Genomic DNA, 21,564 nt, shown 5'->3' on the forward strand with positions numbered 1-21,564 from the left:
AATTTCAGCTAAGCTGGGCTAAGAAATTTCAAACTAACTCTCAGTAAGAAGCCCATAGGAAGGTGTTTCTTTCCAGGTTGTTAATATTGCACTGTTGCTGCCTCTTTGTGGGTGGCTATAACGAGAAGTAGACTCCAATTCAAAACCTGACCTTGTACTCTTATCAGCTAGCTAAACATGCAGTCTAATTCACTATCACTGAACTGTAAGTCAATAAGGGGACTCAATAGGTCCATTAGGGCTCCACCTGCTAGTGGAACACTGTTTTCCCTGATTTATTGTAAAAACAAAAATATAAAAGGGTTAATTACTTTCAAAACTTCTTGAGAGAAACATTGTGTGGTGAAGTGTGAGCCAAAGCTTGTAGGTGTTTTTATTTTCCTCTGTCCTCTACCATATGCACACACCTCGCTTGAGCAAAGTATAATTCCCATGATTTAGTTTCTCAGTGATTTTGCGTGTTGTGGCATGTGCTGTTCTACATCACACACAAAAGACAGCAGGACCGGTGTCCTCACTGACAGTGGCCTTGGACGCTCCAATTGACTGTGTTGTGCAAAAATGTCGGGGGGCTGTTGGATTTGAGGATTATTAAAATACTTGTGGAACACATTAGATATCTCTGACTGTGCTCGCCATGGCAGATTCAGGTTAGAATTAATTAATCAAACTGAATTTATTGCGGAGTTATCTGAATACCACAAAGCTTTGAATAAACCAGACCACAAATTGATAGAATTGTTTCTCACACAGCTTGAGACTTGAGGATGTTGTGAATTTTTTACAATTTCCACCATCCTCTAGATTTGTCCTCATTGTATTTTCATCACTAGTATTGTATAGAGACAAGAAAAGGTGCTGGGAAGCCTCCATGCTGTCCATTGACTTAATATGTTTCTCCACACTGTGCAAGATCATCATCCATCTCCCTTTAGTTACACAAAGCCTTCACCCACTATCTATTGTTTCTCTTTTTGGTGTTCTATAAATGCCTCCCTCCATCTCTCCCACTCATTATGCGGCTCGTTTTGGGAAAAGTAAACACGCTCTCTCACTTTCTTTGCCTCAAGGAGTGACTTCTTGTGTAACACCCTGGCATCAGTTACTGTAAAGAATACTGCTCCTTCCTCTGTGAGTAGGCAGCAGTCTTTCTTTATCGCTCATACGGGCCCATTATTTTAGATTGTGGGTACATCGTACTGTATACGCCAAAGACATTGGGAGTTGTATTTTGTTTCAGACCAGCACATGCAGTATTAAACAGGACAGAGTAACGACAATGCAGTGTTTTAGGAGTTTACTGAGAGGATGGTAAAAAGCCAGTGGCGGAGAGGAAAGGTGAGTAGAAAAATAAAATTGAAAAAAATAAATAAATAAATAAAAAATCAGCAGTGGGGGAGGGAGGAGGAATTAAGCAATTTGGGGGGTAGCTGATTGATGTTGGTGTCTAAACACAAATAGCAATTGTTATTCAAATGGAGCAGAATAAAAGAGAGCAGATAAACCCGAGGCTGATTACTCCCTCACGGATGGTTTTACTTTGGGATTGTGCGTGGGTGTGTGTCTACTCTGCGCGCACGTGTGTCTGTGTGTGCCTGCGATTATGTGTCGTTGCACCATTTTCTGCAGGCAACAGGGAAAGAGCTTAGTCAGCCGCCAACTGGTTCCCTACACTCCTCTGTTGTCAACTGCGCCCTCAACACACACACACACACACACACAGGTTTGGCAATGAGTTACTCATTTGTATTGGCAGACATCATCGAAGTTAATGCTGTCATCTCAAACTGTGCAGCAGCCTTTTCCCTGTGATGGTGTCTTCACTGATTGGGCTGCTCCTCTGCACTGAAACACAAGTGAGGATAATTATTTTTTTTAGCAATATATCTTCACAGACTCCAAGTTTTTTCAGGTTATGAAACTCAAAGAACTACCTGTAATATTCTTGTCACTTGAAAAGATTTTTTTTTTTTTGGGAGTGACTTTGTCATATCAATTTTTTTCAAAACATAGGGAGCAAAAAGCAAATTTTCCTCTGAAGTACTTTCATTGATTAGGAATATGTCAGGCCTTACAATCGGTTTTTATGATATTACGGCTTTCTTTTTATCCTTTCACTGGTTTTTACGTGCCTTCAAAATCTGCCATCACCCAAAATAAATGAAATAATCAAATTGAAAAAGCAAACAAACAAAAAACTCTCAGCTAATAAATATTTAAACCTTTTTTTTTTTTTTGTTTTTGGGATGAACTTTTTATTAGATTTATTTCTTTTTTTAAGGTTATAACTTAAGGCACATAGTAATACAGGATCCCTAAAGAAGAAATAAGTGCATCAAATCAGACTGGGGCTACATTACACTGATTTCATACAGGTCATATACCAAAGCTTGTCATGGAGCATTCAGAGGCAGAGTAGTCTGGCCCAATGAGGCTTAGAGAGGAGTGACATAGAGACAAGGTGGAGCTTTCACTGATGTGAAGTCAAGTTAACATAATATTATAAGCATTTGACAAGGCCCAGTCGCTGAGACATTCTTAGTAGACTCTGGGACATGGACATAATGTTAAATGCAAAAGTCCAACTGTAGCATGGAGAGGAAGCGGCCTCACATTTGCTAATGTAAGAAAGGCTGTATTAGCAAAATGCCAGGGAAGATTGTATGAAGACTATACTTTACTGCTGTCATCCCAATTTTTAATTCGAAAGCGGAGGACTGTGCTATTCCTCATTTAAAGTTATGTAGCGCCATAAGACACATCTTGTCCTTCAGAAGAGTTGCCATTCGCATCAGAATTTATGTCTGACTCAATTCAGTGAAAGCTGAACATACAGACGTGATGCATTAATTCCATAAATGTACATTACTCAGCTAAAAGTCTTGGAAAAAAGATGAGTGGTCGGCCCATTTTAACTTCAGACTTATCTGGGAAGTATTCTGTAGTATTAACATAATCCAGCGGTGATGTTTGTACATCCATCAGAAGAAGTAAAACAAAATACTAGAATTTAACAAAGGAACATCCAAAATGTGTTGGTGTTAAATCCACTGTGGATTTAAGGGGCCAGAGCTGAAGAGCTTTAAACCAGCACTTTGTCCATTGTAGATAATTGGTTGTAAAAAGCGGAGAGATCCTGTCGAGGATCAAAAGATTGGATCAAACACTGTGACCTGCTACCCTGTCAGGATCATTGATGGGAATTACTGTGGAAGTTACTGTTTCCATCATTACAACGCTGTTACCGTTTTAGATAATTACAAGTAGCTGAGCTTATTAAACTGTTGTCCCCATCAGCTCTCTCAGTCTGAGAGCAGCTGCATAGCTAATTTCTCATTTCTGATTTTTATATATATATATATATATATATATATATATATATATATAGCAAAATGCCAGGGAAGTGAGAGAGCTGCCCATATATATATATATATATATATATATGGGCAGCTCTCTCACTCCTCCTCCTCAGCTCCACCTTCTCCTCCAGTTTCTTCAGGTTTCAAAAACCAAGATGGTGGCAGCAAAATTACAAACTGGAGACCAAAATATTTACAAAACTTCATGGTGGATTTTTATTAGCGAATTATCTCAGACGGTTTCTTAATAATGCATTCATTTCTGTTTCTGCTGCTCAAACACGGCATACTTTTCTTCCACAGTGGCAGCTGCATTAATAAGTTCTACCATTTTACCTTGTGAAATCAAATTTAAAAAACAATACTACAACTTTCTGATTACATAGCAATCTAATACGTTCTGTGCTGTTTGTTTGCATAATGCAAATTCATCATCAGTAGGTCTGCTGTATCTTTGTATAATAAAGGGCACACTAAGCTAATGGGCAAAGGCGTTTGAGCAGCAGTGATGGTTTCAGACAGAATGAATCCTGTCACTCTTTCAGCGTCACATTACATTACAGTACATCGACTGTGAACATGATTCAACCCCACACTTGTGCTAAATGAGAGGAAAAGCTCAGTCGAGGCCCCAAGCTTGATTTGCTACAAGAAAAAAATCAACCAAAAAGTGTCAGGAAAGACAGGCAGAAAGAGAGAATAGAGGAGTTGTGATGAGAGTTGATGTGAGTTGCACATCATCATGAATTAACTACTTTAGACATGGAATTTAAAGAGGTGTGTGCTCAGGTAGGAGAGGGAGGCAGAGAACGTCTGAGCAAAGCAGATGAAAACAATGAGCCATGACGGAGGACATTTAGGTTAAACAAGAAGGTTGCAATCAAAAAAAGCAACAAATCTGTGAGGTACGCACAGTATGTCACAATTCTCATGCGTCTTTGTGTGCACGCATGCGTGTGTGTGCTCTCTCCACAGGCAAGCATGGGACCTGGCTGTGGACATCTGCCTCTCTCAGCTGCCTACCATCATCGAGGAAGGCACTGCGTTTAGAGTAAGTGTATGTGTTTGTGATAGAGAAAGAGAAAAACAAGGACTGAGGCCTCTTCAGTCTCACTTTAATGTTACTCCATTTAACTTTGTGTGTGTGTGTGTGTGTATCGTTGCTTGGCTGGTGGGTATGTGACATCTTGGTTTGATGGATGGCTCTTATCTTGGATCTGTCCACCACTGATGCCCATAAACCTCAGACAGTTCTTGTTTGCACTGCAAGCTCCCTACCACCAACAACTACAGCATCTCTATTAATCTCTCAAACCACACACACACACACACACACACACACGCTCTCAGTGGATTACATTGTAAAATGTCATGTCTAATAATTCAAGTGTGAGTGTTAAATTAAAAAAACGACGGCCCCTGCTCTTTGGGCACTGGTGTGTTTATTGTTATATTTACTGATGTGGCCTGGGACTGTGACGGAGATGCTGAGTGTAATGGAAAAAAACACTGTGAGGGGCTGATGATGAAAATCTGGGTCAACACAAGACAAATGTGTACTTTCGTGTCAAGATGCTGAACAAACCCAGACAGGGGCACCATGTGCTTTGTAATTTACAATAACCAGTAAAAAGTCCACAGAATAGCTGCTTTTCCTGATGTGAGCACTTTTGTCCGGGCTTTTTCGATCCTTCACCTGGCCCTCGGAGGTGGGCATCTCCTCCATCACTCCCCTGGGGGCAGTTTTCCATCTTCACGCCCCCTCTGCTTTCTCCTGCGCTCTGGCTGAAAACACTTACCAGAACTGTAATTGAGCCTCTGAGGACTACTAAAGGAGATCTTCCCTCTCTGTCTTGCTCCATCTTTCAGGGGCCAGTAATTCCTCTCTGATGTGTTTCAACTGTTAAAATTTCTTCTTTTTTTTTCCTACTCTTGCTAATTAATGAGTGTTGGCAATATTTCATCACTTTATCACACAATTATCTACTCTCAACCACTCTCCATTCAATCTTTTGGTTGCTTCTGGGTAAAAATCAGATTTCAATCTCAATGAATTGAAAACAAGCTACGTATTAAGATTGTATTGAGTAACTTTCATCCAGATATGTATCTTACGAAGGTGTATTCTGGGGTCACCCCTTTGTCCCCAGAGTTTTGCTTTTTGCCAGTCGATTTAAAAAGGATTTCTGTTCTAATCCTTACTTACACCAAGGCCCACCATCTACTGCCAGAATTGACAGCTGCATTGGTAGCTAGGTTATCAAACTTACTAACTACTAATTTCACCTGTCGGTGGTCATAATGTTGTGGCAGATCAATCTATGTCCAAGATGCTGCTGGTGCTATTATGTCATTGATATAGAGTGCATGGTTTCTATGGCTCATGAGCAGTGAAACTTCCTCTGAAAACTGATTGGAATCCAGATTTCCTGGTCCGTAATGCTCCTCACAGACATGAACCTGGTCAGGTTCTTTTTGTCCCAGTGCCCCATTCATTATGTCACTGGTTGTCCTCATGTTACGTAGATGATCCATCTGTTTTTGTGTTATTGGCAGTAAGCTTAACAAGCAACAGGGAGTGTTTTCCTTAATAGTGCTAATATGCACTGACACAATAATAAATGATCATGGCCCTTATTATACCTTTCACATTTAGCTTTAAATCATTGTTAAATTTGTAACAGTGTTACATTCAAACCAGGTCTTCGCGAAAATGGCAGAATCTTTTATGTTTGAGATATAAATATACAGGCTCAACTTCTGAGGAGAACCTTTACCCACAATATACTTGTTCATTTAACACTGAGTTTGTGAATGTGTGTAGAGTTATTAAGCTTGAATTATACACAAATTAATTTGGCTGTCCAGGAGAGAAGTGTTGATATTTCCCCTCTTCACATCCATCAACAGTCTACACACCGCTGTCGTAATTCTCACGGCATTATCACCCGCGATCAAAAACTCTGCGGCCAGCAACTAATCAATCAGGCAAACTGCCATGGCAGCAGAGAGTGAGAGAGCGAGAGAGAGGGAGGTGATCATGATAGATCAGGATTTATGTCATTACTGCAGTGCAGTGTCACTTCTGAGCTCATTGTGTCAGGGCTTTTATGAAATAATAGGCTAGTCACTGCAGACTGACTGTGTATCTGTGTGTGTGTGTGAGAGAAACAGAAAGGAAAGTGCAGCACGAGGATGTCTTCAAAATGGTGATCAACACTCTGTGATTTATGTCAACAGCACAGTCCTTTCTTTGCGGAGCAGCTGACGGCGTTTCAGGTTTGGTTGACGATGGGTGTGGAAAACAGAAACCCTCCTGAGCAGCTCCCCATTGTACTGCAGGTATAAATACACACACACACACACAGCATTCATCTCAAATTACACTCTCTCTTTTCTGTTTTTGTTCTTCATTTGGCTTTTTTATTGAACCATATAAAAAGATTCATGTTTCCATGTGAAGGAAAATAAAAAAAACAAAAAACAAAACAGGGGTAGTTACAACGAACCCTGAATAAATAAAAACTGTCTTGTAAAAAGTGAGCTGCTGCTGCTGTTATGTGTCTGTACCCCTACCCCCACCCCTAAGAATGAAGCTTTCAAAAACTAAACAAACCAAAAAGCTTGAAAGATATTTTTCTCTCCGATAAGTCAGTATTTCATCTATTATTCATTATGTTTTGTGAAAACATTTTAGTAGTAATCAGTACTGAGTTTTTAAGAACAGTGATTACTGATTACTTTTTGAAAAAAATAAAATCAAGAAATCAGAATCTCAAGAAAGAGAATAGGGGATTACGCTGACACATACCATGTTATTCACTGTCATGCTTTGCATCATGAATTTCTGCTGGACAGTTTTCACACACCAGTATTTTCACTTTGCTCTCATTATGTTTTAAAGTCAGTTGGTAACTACTTTGACAGTGCCGGCGGAGCTGTGTGTTTGATCATGCCCCCTTGTCATTTTCTTGCAGTTTTTTTCTTACATCTCACATAAAAGCTGGTGGATAAGACCAAAAGAAGAAGGTCCATAAAAGAACACTCCATTTACCATGAAAGCACCTTAGCAACTCTTTGGCATGGCATCGACAGTGTATGGCATTATAAATATGAACATATACAAAGTACCCAGTGTATCAGAGCTCTTTAATCAGAGATTTGCCATTCAACAAAGCATAAAATATATTGTTTCCTCCTCCGTGTAACATCACTGGTGGGTGTCCAGACAGGGACCTCTTTCTCAAATCTATTTTACCATCCACTATCAAAATAAAGGTGGAAAAATAAATCCTGATAAACCCACATTAATCATTAATCAGCTTTGATTCATGTCAAGTGATTCGAGTTTGAGAGTCCAACGAAATTCTTGAGAAACATCTTTTCTATTATTCATCTAATAAGCAGCAACAGTGATGATAAAATAACCCACATAAATGAATATGGGTTTAAACCAGGAGGCTACTCTTCTCTGATTTCCTTATTTTCACTAAAGCTTCCCCTCTTGCACTAGCTGAAAGCATTACAGCGCTTTGAGACAAAGAATTGTTTGTGCAATTGAGACCCGTGTTGGAAAACCAAAATGCTCTTACTTTGTCAGGTAAGTGAAGCCTGGAATGTAGCTTCACTGTCCATTAGGCAGGAACAAGCTCAGAGCTCCACCAGTGTCTTTATTAAACTCACACATCACCTGCCAAGAGTCCACCATTAGCATAGAATATTATTACAACACCTCCTTCACAGGCATTACCTCTCACTGCTCTCTTTGGTTTTATTTAGCCTCTTTCTCCTCATTTATAGATGACGCCCTTTTCCTCAGGTCTTTGCTGAAGCTCTACCAACAAAAATGTGTGATATTGCAAAAATAATTCCTGCATCTTGAGCTCAGCTTGCTGGGCCAATTGTCTTTGTTACAGCCCTGCAAAAATTAGTTTGGGATACTTTAATTGGGGGAAATTGTGTGTGTCAGCTGTTGAGTTACAGCAGTTGGGTGTTTCTTTCCTCCTGCCTGCCTGCCATTCCCCTTTTCCCCCCATCAACATCACGCCCTTCCCTCGGGTCGTACAGTTGTGGTGTTGTATTATATCACAGCGTTGTATGCCGCTGTCCGTGTTGAATGGTAATTTCCTGCTGACTCAGCGCCCTATGAGCTGCAGCCCTCTGTACAGCAGTTCTGTCGGGAATCATAAGATTTGAAGAGAAGGTGCACAGCTTGCGGAGCACTTGTGTGTGTGAGTGAGTGAGTGACTGAGCGAGTGTGTGCGTGTGTGTGCATGCATGCGGGAGTGAGTGTTTGGTGTTTCAGAGCAGCAGAAGATGTAAAGCAGCCATAGCCTTTAAGATTACGCAACATTATGCAGCTTTACACTATGATGTGGAAGTAATTTGTGCTCTCTGATGTGTGATGGGGACACAAACAGGTTTTATATCTGGTTTATCTTACAAGTTTACATTTGAACTAACAGTTGCATAAGAATGAATTTAAAAGACTGACGCAGTTTTAGAGGATTTACCGTTTTATGCCAAAATATAATCTGGCTCCATTTGGAAGACGCACAGAGACACTAGAAATGGGCAACGTGGAGTAATCCATCAATAGTGCTCTTTAATGAAATGAGCAAAGGGAGAACAACAGAGCGCAGGACGGAGAGAAATGGTGCAGGGTTGTCTTGACAACAGCCATTTCATCCAGGAAGGATTAACAGATTTTGCAAAGGGATTACAACATCCCTAAATTGTGATGTTACGTTAACAGCAGCATTGACATTCACACACATTTGGCTTCGCCACTAAAGTGATTAAGAGCATGCATATGTATACAATATCATGACGACGTGTGTCTCACACACATCACTCATACACACAGTGTGATCATATGAAGTGCTTACTCATCGCAGTAAAGGAGATTGGAGTCAGGGTGTTATGCAGCTAAGGAACAGAGACAATTACACACAAATTCTCACATATTTTGACATCGCAGCATTGGTCAGGGATTGAATTCCATCTGTGGTAGTGTGTATGTTAATGTCTTACTTGAATCCCTTGCATAAGATAAACTCATGTATCTGTGACAGATAAATGCTTATTAGATTTACTATAAATATTTGCATTGTTGGTTTTTCTAATTCCGATCATGCACACACACTTACGTCACAAACAGCTCATGTTCCCACGCTCTTCCTTGGAGCTGGAGGTAACCCTCGGCTGGTCTTTCCCAGCCTCCTTCCGTTGGTGTGGTCATGCTCACCAGGTTCAAGTCACGAAGGATGCTAATAATATATGCATGATGTGTTGGTGGAAATGTCCCTGTGTGTGTGTGTGTGTGTGTGTTTGTGAGTGAGAGTGAGTGTGAGTGAGCGAGCGAGCATGTGTGTACCTGGGTTCCTCCATATGCTTGTTCCCACACACAGTGGGATAGTCACATGGGGATGCAGCAGTGTCCAGCTCTCACACAGGCTTCGTGCCACATTGTGCTTCATGCTGCATGGATTGCATACGCACACACGTACAGTTTTAGCAAATGCCATATGTAACCTTAAAATAGTTCCTAAGGCCAAAGCAGCTACATCATGATCCCACTTAGAATCACGGTTACATTGCATGGACACTGTAAACTGACGTACTGTCCTAAAGCTGTATATCCTGAAGAATCCGATTGAAGGGGCAGCCAACCGGATGTCCTCCAATTCCAGTCCAACACACATTTTATTCGTGTGTGTGAGTAAACAAGTTCGACCTGGTGCCAGATATCTGTTGTAGTGTTGGGAGAGCCACCTGTTTCAGTCCATCTCCTGCTGTCCTTCCTTCTCCTCCTCTTCCTTTAATCTCTACTTCCTCTTTGTTCAGGGGCAGCACAGTTGAACCATGACCTCTGCTCTTTTTCAGGTCCTCCTTAGTCAAGTGCATCGGCTGCGGGCTCTAGACCTGCTTGGACGGTTTCTGGACCTCGGTCCCTGGGCTGTCAGTCTGGTGTGTACAGCTGTACATTTACTGTGCCTGTTTGGCATGATGGTTTTCGATGCAGCATTTTAACATAAAGCCTTTAAAGGTTGCCAACAACAGTAGTTTAATGTGGTGAGAATCTAACACTGCAATTGAGATCTCTGCAGCCAATCCAACCCGACACAACAACGGTGAAATGAGTCTAGTCTGTGGTGGTTAAACTAATGAAAAATAACACAGAAAAAACTCTGCTCCGGTCCTGGAGGGCCACTGTCCTGCATGTTTTAGATGTTTCCTGCTCCAACACACCTGATTCAGATGACCAGCTGTCATCAAACTCCGCTGAAGTCTGATCGGGAGTCACTCATTCACACACTCAAAGAATAGCTCTGTAAACAGAAAGGGACAGGTTAGATGTATATGAAATATTCTGTTAAATTAATTTAGCAATTAATTTAGCTTCTTTGTATTATTTGGAAGAAGTCAGAGGTCAAACCGTTGTCTTTAAACCAGTTCATTCTTGTGTACATTTCCACGTGTTTAAATTTTACAGTACAGGTGAGTCCTTGTAGTTAACAACAAAATAAAGTTTTGTTTGTTTCCAGGCCCTGTCTGTGGGGATCTTCCCCTACGTGTTAAAGCTGCTTCAGAGCTCAGCCAGAGAGCTCCGGCCATTGCTGGTTTTCATCTGGGCTAAAATCCTGGCTGTGGACAGTGTAAGTTATGCAACAAACTAATACACATTAAGGTCTTTCTTCCCCATCTCCTCTAAATGCTTACTTTTTTTAAATTTTATCCACATTTTTACATCACAGGTTTAATGCAGCAGTGTGTAGGATTTATTCTCATTGAGGAAGGTTGAAGGGTGCAACTGAACCACCCCCTTTCTTTCCCCATAAAAAATGTAAAAAAAATATATAAAAAACATCACCACTTCTTCTCTAGGTGTTAAGGAATAAAGGTAATATTGAGACACAAAACACAGTAAGTCCCCTAAAATTAGTTCCCTCAAATGCAGAGATGTGCTTTTATCTTATTATATCAATTATCTCGCTGACATTAAGAGTTGGCTTGATTTGGTTCAGATTTTGTGTATTTAGTGTGAATGTGATGCAACTTCTTTGCATGATAAATATAAATAGACTGAAGGATAAGATCTTGTGAGGTTTTTTTTTTTTTTTTTCATGTTAAAAAAAAAACAAAAAACAAAAAATGAACTGCACATTCTCACACTTTCTGTAAATGTTTTAATCAGTGATTTTGATCTAAAGCAGCCACCTGTAGTCAGTAATGTTTCATATTACATCAGGCACACTGAAAATAAAAGAATAAGCTGTAAAGCACAAAAAATGCCTTAAAATAATAAGCTTGAGTCCTAAAGTCATGTCACTATGAAAATATTCCAAATCATAGACTTCATGTCTTGACTCATATGATCCTCATTGTTGTTTACAAATATTTGTTTTTAAAGGTTTCAGTTAAATCCTTCAACAGCATGGAGGCCCAAATAGACAAACACTCTCTATGACAAACTGTCAATGTTATTGTCTCTATCTCTTTTCTCTTTCTCTCAGTCATGTCAAGCAGACCTGGTTAAAGACAACGGACACAAGTACTTCCTGTCAGTTTTGGCTGACAATTACATGCCAGTGAGTATTGATTAATCATGGCAACACTTTGCTCTTGAACAAATTGAAGACTTTAACAGAAACAGTTCACAAGGAAATATGAATGTATGAAAGTTAAACAGGAAGTAAGTTTTCAGACTTTAAATTTACTTTTTTTTTTCTAACAAAAAAAGTTTAAGGAATAGCATCACCTTATAATTTAAAAAAATATAAAATACAAAACGCAACAAATGACCCCAAGATTGATGTGCATTTATAGTTTTATTGTGTATCAACAGCATGTTTGTATACAAAACTCTTTCATTGAGGAAAGCAAGTTGCGTATTCAGAACCAATGCAAAAACAACCAATGCCGCATATCCACACAGCTCAGCTGTGGCACTCCAAGCCTCCAGTCGGAGCACTAGAGCATTTTGGGGATTTGTTTGTTTTTGGTTTTGCATTGTTTCTTTGCAGTATGTTTGCTTCTGTTCTGGATTTAATTTTTTTTCTTTGTATTCTTCATATTTTCATATGAAGCATTGAATCAGTATGGAGTCTGAATAGGCAGCTGCTGTTTTATGGCACAGACTTTTGCCTCTTGTTGGTCACCATAGTGTCTAGGTTGCTTGCTGTGCCTCAGGTTGTGTCATGTTGAAAAATTTCGACAGCAACTTTCGCCCTGTCTCCTTCTCTGGGAATATTTGTTAATTCAGTTCATTGAAACTTAGAAATGCGGAACTGAACTGGTTAAAATAAGTATTGCTAAAGTGCATCACTGTCTCAACTTCAACTCTCTGTGTTTTAGGCAGAGCATCGGACAATGGCTGTCTTCATACTGGCTGTTATTGTCAATAGCTACAACACAGGACAGGTATGAGCATGTTTGGAATATGTGTGGTGCTTTCACACTGTCCTCTGTTTGCTTGCCAGAAGCCCAAAGGGAAAATGTACCATATTATTCATTTACTCCCCTCACCAGAACCACGGAGGGTTCTTTCAGGGCCAGGTGTCACTTTGAGAGATGACTCTATCACCCATTGTGTATTTCCGGGAGATATTGGTTATGTGACATTTTTGTCACCAACAGTCCCCTCTATAATCTCCATCTCCGTCCCAGCCACCACCGTGGTGACACTTCATCACCACAAGTGTCACTTCGGTCTGCTCCTGGCCTCCGGTGTTCAATCCCAGAAGCCTTTTGTGTATGACACTGATCAAATGTCCAAGGGTGTGACGTTGGGATGATGTAGCTTGTAATTTCATGGAGTACAAACACACACACACACATGCACGCACACACAGCCACCGTAGTGGCACTTCTTGACACACAATTCCACAAAGAAATATTTCACCATCAGCTCTGCAGTTATTTTTCCATCTAGCCGTGAATGCTGTTTGACTCATTTCTTTCTTTCCTCACTACCTTATAGTAGTTCTCTCTCGACATTATATAAATTTAACAAATCTGAAAAGCTATATGTGCTGCTAACCTCTGAAACAGCCATTCTTCTTCCATACTGCTGTGTACTTAATGCCTCCGCCTTTCTCACAGACCTGTAAATAATAGATGATACTCAACATTACAGAGAGAGACTCGGCCCCCGCCACATCTCCATTATTTATCCATCTTTCTTTCAACAACAGCACTCATTACTGCGTTATCGCTGCTGCAAACATGTCATAGAGCACTGGTGTCTTAGTAGTCAAAGCCTCAGGGTTTACCTGGATGCTGCAATCAGAGCCAAGTGAACATTGAAAAAATGATTTGTAGTACGTAAAGAAAGTAGCTGGCCGTGTCACTGCCAATAAAAGATTTGCTGTCAATAACATGGTCACATCATGTCCTCACACAAATACAAAGAATAATAATTTCTCTTAAAAAAGGAGCTCAAAGCGGTTTGTATGACATGACTATTTCTGAATGCTATTGAAATATACCAATAAAAATATACAAATATACTCTCATTCATTGGCCACTTTGTTTAGTGTACCAGTGCAATCTAATGAGATCTGCTATAATAACTCAAATGTGGCTCAATTAGATTTTCAGTTAAAGTGATCATCTCAAATTATTCCATAGTTTGCATTAGATATAAAAATAAATGATCATTTTCAAGACTGTGCAAACTTTGGTGTTTTATAAAAAGCAACGAAAAAAGGAGACATCTGTGAAAAAGAAAAGGTTTCATTGCCAAGTGGGTTTTCACATACAAGAAACTTACTTTGGTATTGTGGTGCAGCATTATAAACAGTAGTAGAAGTAAGAAGGAAGTATATAGACAAATGAAGCAAAGCAAGTACTGTGCAAACTGATACATCAATATAAATATAAAAAAATGAATGTGAATGTACATAAATATATTGGAAAAAAACATCATATGAATAGTGAAGTTACAAAAAGACTGTAAGATGCTTTTGTCAACACCTGTTAATCTGATGGGACAATCCATCCGATATATATACAGTACACTAATGTTTGGACACACTTTCTCAATCAAATGGACAGGAAAGTGTGTCCAAACTTTTGACTGGTAGTGTATATATGTACATACCGGTGGGGAGGCATTGTGTATGACACTGAGTAAAAATTCAGTTTATAGTTAACATTTGGAGTCAACATTGTAGTAGGTTTCCATTTCAGTGCATAAACCCCTAAACTCACGTGAGACGGGTTCAAATAATGAAGTCCGCTGGTCTAAAGTGGTGCTGAATCAGATCATCGAGATCATCCTGCTCCCTTTCCTCTACAAAGGGAAATGCATGCAGCATCCACCAGGAGACCGTTAAAGGCCTCACTGCTTGACCCGTGAACTGAGAAGATTCAGTGACTCAGACTGGAATATGTTGGGATGTTTCTTCCTCGTCTACAAAATGGTAGAATATTATAACATAACATAATAAACCACCACTAACTCACTATGACTTTAGGAATGCCGCTCATAGTTTTCATAAAGGAAAATAATCTAGCCAAGCAGTTGGAGATTGTTTTGGTGAACCTAATGAAGTGGCCAGAAGTTGTTCATCATGCTGACTTTGCCCTGTGAGTATTTGACGTACCGTATAGGTCAATTCAAATCAGGCCGTTTTTTGAAAGACTATGTTGGGTTTACATCATGTTGAACATTAATTAATTTCATTTACATCCACTACAGTCAAGTAAAGCATTCATCATCTAAAGACACACAAAGAAAACTTAGAGTGAAAGAGAAGAGTAATGCACAAACAAAGGAATATCGCATGGCAGCTTTTCCTTTGCATTTTACACAGTTATCTTTGCTTCCAAAAAGATTTGAAAAAGATTAAAGGTGTTCGAATCGCATAAGGTTGAAGGTTAGAGGTGTGACTCAAGGGAAATTATAGCTTAGACAAATGGCCTTTTCACTTTTATTGCTCCATAACTCACAGTCCTTAATTTTTTCCAAAAGTATTTCCCTGTTTTTAAAACCCAGAAGCACAAAGACCAAACCTGAGCCACTTAACATCTCTCACACTCGCTATTCTGCATCTCTCCCCCTTCACTGACCCTCCTCTTCTCAAACAGGAGGCCTGTCTGCAGGGTAACCTCATAGCCAACTGCCTGGAGCAGCTGTCAGACCCCCATCCCTTGCTCCGCCAGTGGGTTGCTATTTGCCTGGGCCGCATCTGGCAGAACTTCGACCCTGCGCGCTGGTGCGGAGTCCGAGACAGCGCCCACGAGAAGCTCTACACCCTGCTGTCGGATCCGATCCCTGAGGTGAGATTAATACCTGAACTCTGATAGATGAAAGAGTAAGCAGAGATGTTGGCCCGCCACAGCAGGAACACATCAAGAAGCCATAATATCTCATTTAACAGATGTTTTAATCACAGTTTGGTAATTTGTAATAAGTCGTGTGGTCAAGCACCATTTGCATTACATTTTGATGTTTGTTACAAGGTCAGCTGTTTTGACTTCTCTCTCTGTATTTATTGCAACCAGAGCAGAAACTAGAAAATGAAATCCCATAGCAGCAACACACACATTATACCAATATTGAGATAGCAAGTATTCTTTTTAGTTTCTTCTTCCAACCGTATCGCCAGTACACACACCTGACTGAACACAGAAGTGAATCTATTGCAAACCAGAGAAAATCTATATTTTAGTCATGAACCCTCTGGTACCGCCAGCCATGTCGTACTACTCTACTACGCTGTTTATAAAGACTAACAAGAGCCACTTCTGTGGGATACACACACAAAGAACAGGCTCAACAGTCTGTTACTGCCTTGTTGTGACGGACAACTTCTGACTGGGCCGTGAGCCAACCAGAGGGACAATGAGACAGAGTTTGCCCTGAAGTTCACCCAGGCCTTTGGTGTCCTCACTCACTCGCACACTGCACATATTTGCAAACATCTGTTTGTACCAGTCATTTCCTCCCTCACTCAGACACATAGCTGCTTTGACCACAGAGTTGAAACTGAGGTCTGCAGAGACATCTATATGTGCCACACACACAGAGAACACATGCACTGTCAGCTCCATTTTCATGAACCCAAACTCTTTTCTAATTTAGCAAAAACATTCATTAGGACTGAAGGATTTTGGTGATACAAGGTCAACGATTACTGTGACCCCGTAAAGCACAGGTTTGATGATGTATTGAAAACAACCACCCTGTAGTTTTAGCTTCAGCTGTTTTCCAGACTGTTCATTTATTTTGCCTTCAAATGTTTAAGTTTTATTCAAAGTCACAGGAGACTGACTGATTGACCCTAATTGACTGCTTCACATGTGCAATAGATGCAGAGCATTTACACTGCAAGTTCTTAGGATGCTCTGTGTGTGTTTATATGTGTGTATCTGTGTGTTCCCCCACAGCCCCATGCAAGAGATTGAAGAAATTGATGAGTAGTTGAGGGCAGAGATTGTGAAAGAGGAGTTTAATTACGTCTGAGCAGAATGTAACTCACTATTGTGTGCACACACCACACAGACACACACACACACATACACACACAAGTATGTACAGACAAAAGTTACACATTAAATGACATTTTGTTGATAGTTTTGTTTTTGAAATTCTTAAAAGCAAGTTGTAGATCTAAGTGGATTGTTGCCAGTAAGTGAGACAATTTTTCGCTTCCTTTATTTTGTCTGGAATGTAGTTGTCATAGCAGTGTTTTGTAAACCAGGTCCTTTTTAAAAGAAGCTTTTAACCAAGATGACTCTTTTCCCTCGTTAGACAAAATGAGAAATTAGTTGCAAAAACTTACATTGATTCAGTGGTAACATCATAATTTGACAATGCCTGCTTAATTTGTACTGAAGGTTCACTTAAATGCGTATTTGCACATATTTGCACTTCCGGATGGGAAATTGATTGTAATAATTAAAAACAAAGTTTTGCATTTAACTTTATTTGCTGAAAGACGTGTCTGTGAAGGGCTGTCACATACACAGTATGTATGTCAAAGTGCCTTTACAACATTCTTTTATTCCAGGTATGAAGAAAACCAGAGCACGTTGATCTGAAATGCTTCAGCTGATCATTTTCATTACAGCAAAGCAAACAATATCGAAGCAGCTCTTCGCTGCACCGAAGCTTCATCACTAGATGAAAGGTGGTTGTGATGATGAATCCTGATGTTTGGAAAAAAGTGTTTCTGTCACCAAAACAAACAGTGCAGTTAATTATTAATTCTTGTGCTCCAGTCTGGTTTGGTTTCGTGAATCCAGTTCCTCCTGGAAATGTCTTTCTGTGCGATGGGAAATGTGAATTAAACATCCAATGAAGACAAAAAGATGCTCACCAAACAACACAACACTCATAATCTCATCTGCACTTCATACTGTTACACTGAGAGAAAATTGCACCATAATTATCTCCAAAACTTTCATTCACTGAATATGTCTGCCAAGCAAATATTAAGGTTTCAAGATAGATGGCTCAAAACAGCAATTTCTGACAACTGAAAAAGATTGTGCTGAAGGGAACCAAGGGAGATTAGAGTAGAAAACATCCAGGAGGTTTTAACTCAATTATTTTTTGTCTTTTTTTTTTTTTTATTTTGTTTGATGTAAAAGCTGTATTGAACGAAATGTCAATTGCCTCCCGTGTGGCTGCAGGTTAGGTGTGCAGCTGTCTTCGCCTTGGGGACTTTTGTTGGAAACTCAGCTGAGAGGACAGACCACTCAACCACTATTGACCATAATGTGGCCATGATGCTGGCCCAGCTCATCAATGATGGCAGCCCTGTGGTCCGCAAGGTCACTGCAACACACAGACATGCACACAGACACGCACACTAACCTTTTCTTGAGTTGCGATATGCAAAAGACCATGACTGTTGTAAACAATAGAAAGGTGTGTGCTTTCCTTGCTGTGACCAGTGAAACAGTAATAAACTGATGTAATCCAGATCAATTTATGTTCTAGAATGACTTGACGTGACTTTAATTGAAGTCAAATCAACAGTCTAAAGTCTATATTAGATAATAACAACCTTATTATCAGTATAAATTAAAGAAATCTACTGAAGTTCTTGGAACATATTCATTTGTATTTGTGTGAAGTGCAAATGCTTCAAGGAGTAAATAATTTGCTTGACTTAGCATAAAGATCCAGCAGGACCCAGCTGTTGTTCAGGAAACCACAACTCTTTTACATGCATTAACCAAACAGGTAACTGAAGAACCCGATAATGATAATGGCAAGGTCACCAAAGAAAGATTAACAGTACTAGATGTTTATTTCTCCTTAGTCATCTTATACCTGGAAAATAAGCACAGCAACAGAGTGTTGAGTGTTTTAAGTATTTTGTTGACAGGAGCTGGTTGTTGCGCTGAGTCACCTGGTGGTCCAGTACGAAAGCAACTTCTGTACGGTTGCCCTCCAGTTTATAGAGGAAGAGAAGAACTACACAGTGCCGTCACCAGCCAACACTGCAGGTACTGAGACGCATGCACATGCACGCACAGTCTGGATCTGAAAATTACCTGGATTTTAGAACAAGCAAACCAAAATTGAAGACCATGGCAGTAAACTGAGATACATGACTAAATAATCCCCACTAGAAACTTGTTGTTAATCTTGGATGTGTCTTAACAGTGTAGACCAGTGTAGGTGACACCACTTCATTGTTTGGTCTAAATAATTGTTGTGTATTTAAAGTGACTCTGAGTTCTCCAAGTTATATCAAAAGAAAAACAAAAAACAATCCTGAAACAAAGAAAAACCTCAATTCAGTACAAAAACATAATAAACCAAAGGGCTCACAATATTAGGAGAGAAAATTATTTCATGCATAAAAATTAAAGTCGCACACTAGTTAAATACCTGCTATGCTAAATTTAACTTTTTTATGATGAAATAGTGGTTAACGCTGTTTACGCAGTTTACATGTTCTCCCTGCCTGCCTGAGTTTCCTCCCACTGTCCAAAGACATCATGTTTGGGTTAACTGGTGACTCTAAACTGTCTGTAGTTCTGAGTGTGAGTGTGAGTGTGAGTGGTTGTTGGTCTCTGTCTGTCTGTGTGATGGACTGCTGACCTGTCCAGACTGTACCCCACAACCTGGAAACGGATAAGCGTTAGAAGATGAATTAATGAAGTTTCAAATTAAGAATGAGCTAATTTGGCCCCTTTGCATGAGAAGGAATTTTGGAATTTTCGACATACATAAAACAGCCAAATCATTATTAAAAGGCAACAACATCGGAAACATTTGTAGACCAGCCTGCATTGTTGGTTTTAAACCGAAAATACCCGATTTATTGCAGTGGGTTTCGAACATTAGTCATGCAGATTAAATCCAAAGTATAGCATGTGAATCAGAGGAGTTGTAGGCAATATCCACCCATCAGGTAGGATCTGTTATTGATTGGACATGAAAAATAATCTTAAATTTCATGAAAGCGTGAAAAGTCATGCTCTTATTCCAGGAGTCGAAGAAAGTCTGTAATATCATACCTTCTTACTTAAGGTGTCAGCCATTTATAGAGCCAGTCAATTGAAATTGACGAAAGTATCTTAAAAAAAATAAAAATTAAAATGAATAACAACAACAACATTTCTGTAAGTGACTGCACCCTCAGAATTTTGCTTTCACTGTTTGGATTATGTTGTCTGTAAATATGTTATTCTTGGCTAGACTGAAAAGGTGTCAGTCTTGTTTATATTTGTATGTATGCCAGTATTTGTTTTTTTTTTTACATGGATCCCAGTAAGACTAGCAAACACCGTAGCAGAAGCTTTGGCATTTGCTAGCAGTTGCTAGCATTTGCTAGGGGATCTGAATAAACAAATAAACAAACAAAAACAAACTCATATTTACTGTATTTAGTGATAGGAGAATGCCGTAGAAGTCATTGGGAGTTTATCTGGCAAGCTCATCTCTATAGTTTTCAATAAAATAGTTTAATTTAAAAATAACTTTTAAATTAATTATTGAATATGGAAAAGGTTAAGACTATGCTGGAAAGAGTGGGTACCTTGTATGACTCCACGTCTCTCATCAGGATATATGTCTTTCTTTTTTTTTTTATGCCCAGAACCCGGTAACCTGACGCCAGTGAGGGACAGCCCAGCCATCCCCCGCCTGCGATCAGTGAACTCTTACACCAACATCCGAGCTGCGACCACTGCCCGCAACCTGAACAAAAGCCTGCAGAACCTCAACCTTAATGAAGAAGGTAGGAGTGCCCTGAGTGAGGAATGACTAAAGACAAAGATGTAGGCTGAATATTTGGAGGGACAAGTAGATTTCATCGAGTCTTCAAGAGTCTTCAGACTAACTTCTTTATTCCACCATTGCTATTCCTGAGTGCAGCTCCATGAGTATTAATAAGAAGCTTCAGTGATTGTGACTAGTTTACCGAGCAGAGTAGCTGAGTTTGTGGTGTGTAGATATTCATCCCCAGCCCAGCGCTCGTGTGCACAAGTTAACGTGAACATTTTAACGTAGTCACGCTGTTTCACTTTGATATGAATGGATAAATATCAGCATTTATTACAACAGCACAGTTTTATTGTGTAATGAACAATATCAGGGTTTTGGCTGCAGAAATCATGATCTGGGACCAAACCAATCCCAAATAAAATGAGACTCACAATATCTGGAGGTCTGGAGTAGTGATTTTCACAACTTTTATTAAGTAAATGAGATCTATTTCTGCATCAGACCAGGGAAGATTGTCTGCTAAGAAATGTACAGAAACTGGAGGTTACATCACAGGGTTCAAATTTTCCTGCTTTTGGTCTGGGCACGGCTAAATCACAATGCTTGACAGTGATGTCTTTGATCTTTATTCTGAAGCCAGTGTTTGGTGTTCAACATTTGTCTCAACATATTGGCCACGGGTTTAGTAGCTACCGCACAAATTACACATGGAATATTCTTCCTTATGGCCTGGCAGTCTAAAAGGCAGATCATGCAGATAGGTGTGGATTCATGTGACGTGACAGTTCCTCATCTGCCAAGTCTGCCTACAGTCCAAGCTGAGACGGTTTGTCCACATTAATGCTCCTCTGATGCCAGATGAACTGGGTTGGGTGCTTGATCTGCACTCAATTGAACCTACTTTATATTTCCCACACTTGGCCTTATGCTTGTTTTTGACACAGCAAAAGGAAGTGGATGTCAGGCATCGTGTCCATGAGAGCCCGTGGGTGCAGTGTGTGTGCATCAACA

At 39.8% G+C, this 21,564-nt stretch overlaps 1 protein-coding gene across 6 annotated transcripts in view; it reads left to right on the forward strand.

Moving 5' to 3' along the window:
- The window catches only part of rptor (regulatory associated protein of MTOR, complex 1), a 157,931-nt gene that overhangs the window by 92,340 nt on the left and 44,027 nt on the right, over nucleotides 1-21,564 (forward strand). For all 6 annotated transcript variants that reach the window (XM_029498876.1, XM_029498908.1, XM_029498899.1 and 3 more), the window contains exons 11-20: nucleotides 4,335-4,410; nucleotides 6,600-6,701; nucleotides 10,245-10,328; nucleotides 10,907-11,017; nucleotides 11,876-11,950; nucleotides 12,717-12,782; nucleotides 15,453-15,644; nucleotides 18,003-18,143; nucleotides 18,704-18,824; nucleotides 20,426-20,566. In XM_029498876.1, coding sequence (XP_029354736.1) covers nucleotides 4,335-4,410; nucleotides 6,600-6,701; nucleotides 10,245-10,328; nucleotides 10,907-11,017; nucleotides 11,876-11,950; nucleotides 12,717-12,782; nucleotides 15,453-15,644; nucleotides 18,003-18,143; nucleotides 18,704-18,824; nucleotides 20,426-20,566 — 1,109 coding nt within the window. The remainder of the gene's footprint in view (nucleotides 1-4,334; nucleotides 4,411-6,599; nucleotides 6,702-10,244; nucleotides 10,329-10,906; nucleotides 11,018-11,875; nucleotides 11,951-12,716; nucleotides 12,783-15,452; nucleotides 15,645-18,002; nucleotides 18,144-18,703; nucleotides 18,825-20,425; nucleotides 20,567-21,564) is intronic.

Source organism: Echeneis naucrates, chromosome 1 (genome assembly GCF_900963305.1).
Source record: "Echeneis naucrates chromosome 1, fEcheNa1.1, whole genome shotgun sequence".
Classification (NCBI taxonomy): domain Eukaryota; kingdom Metazoa; phylum Chordata; class Actinopteri; order Carangiformes; family Echeneidae; genus Echeneis; species Echeneis naucrates.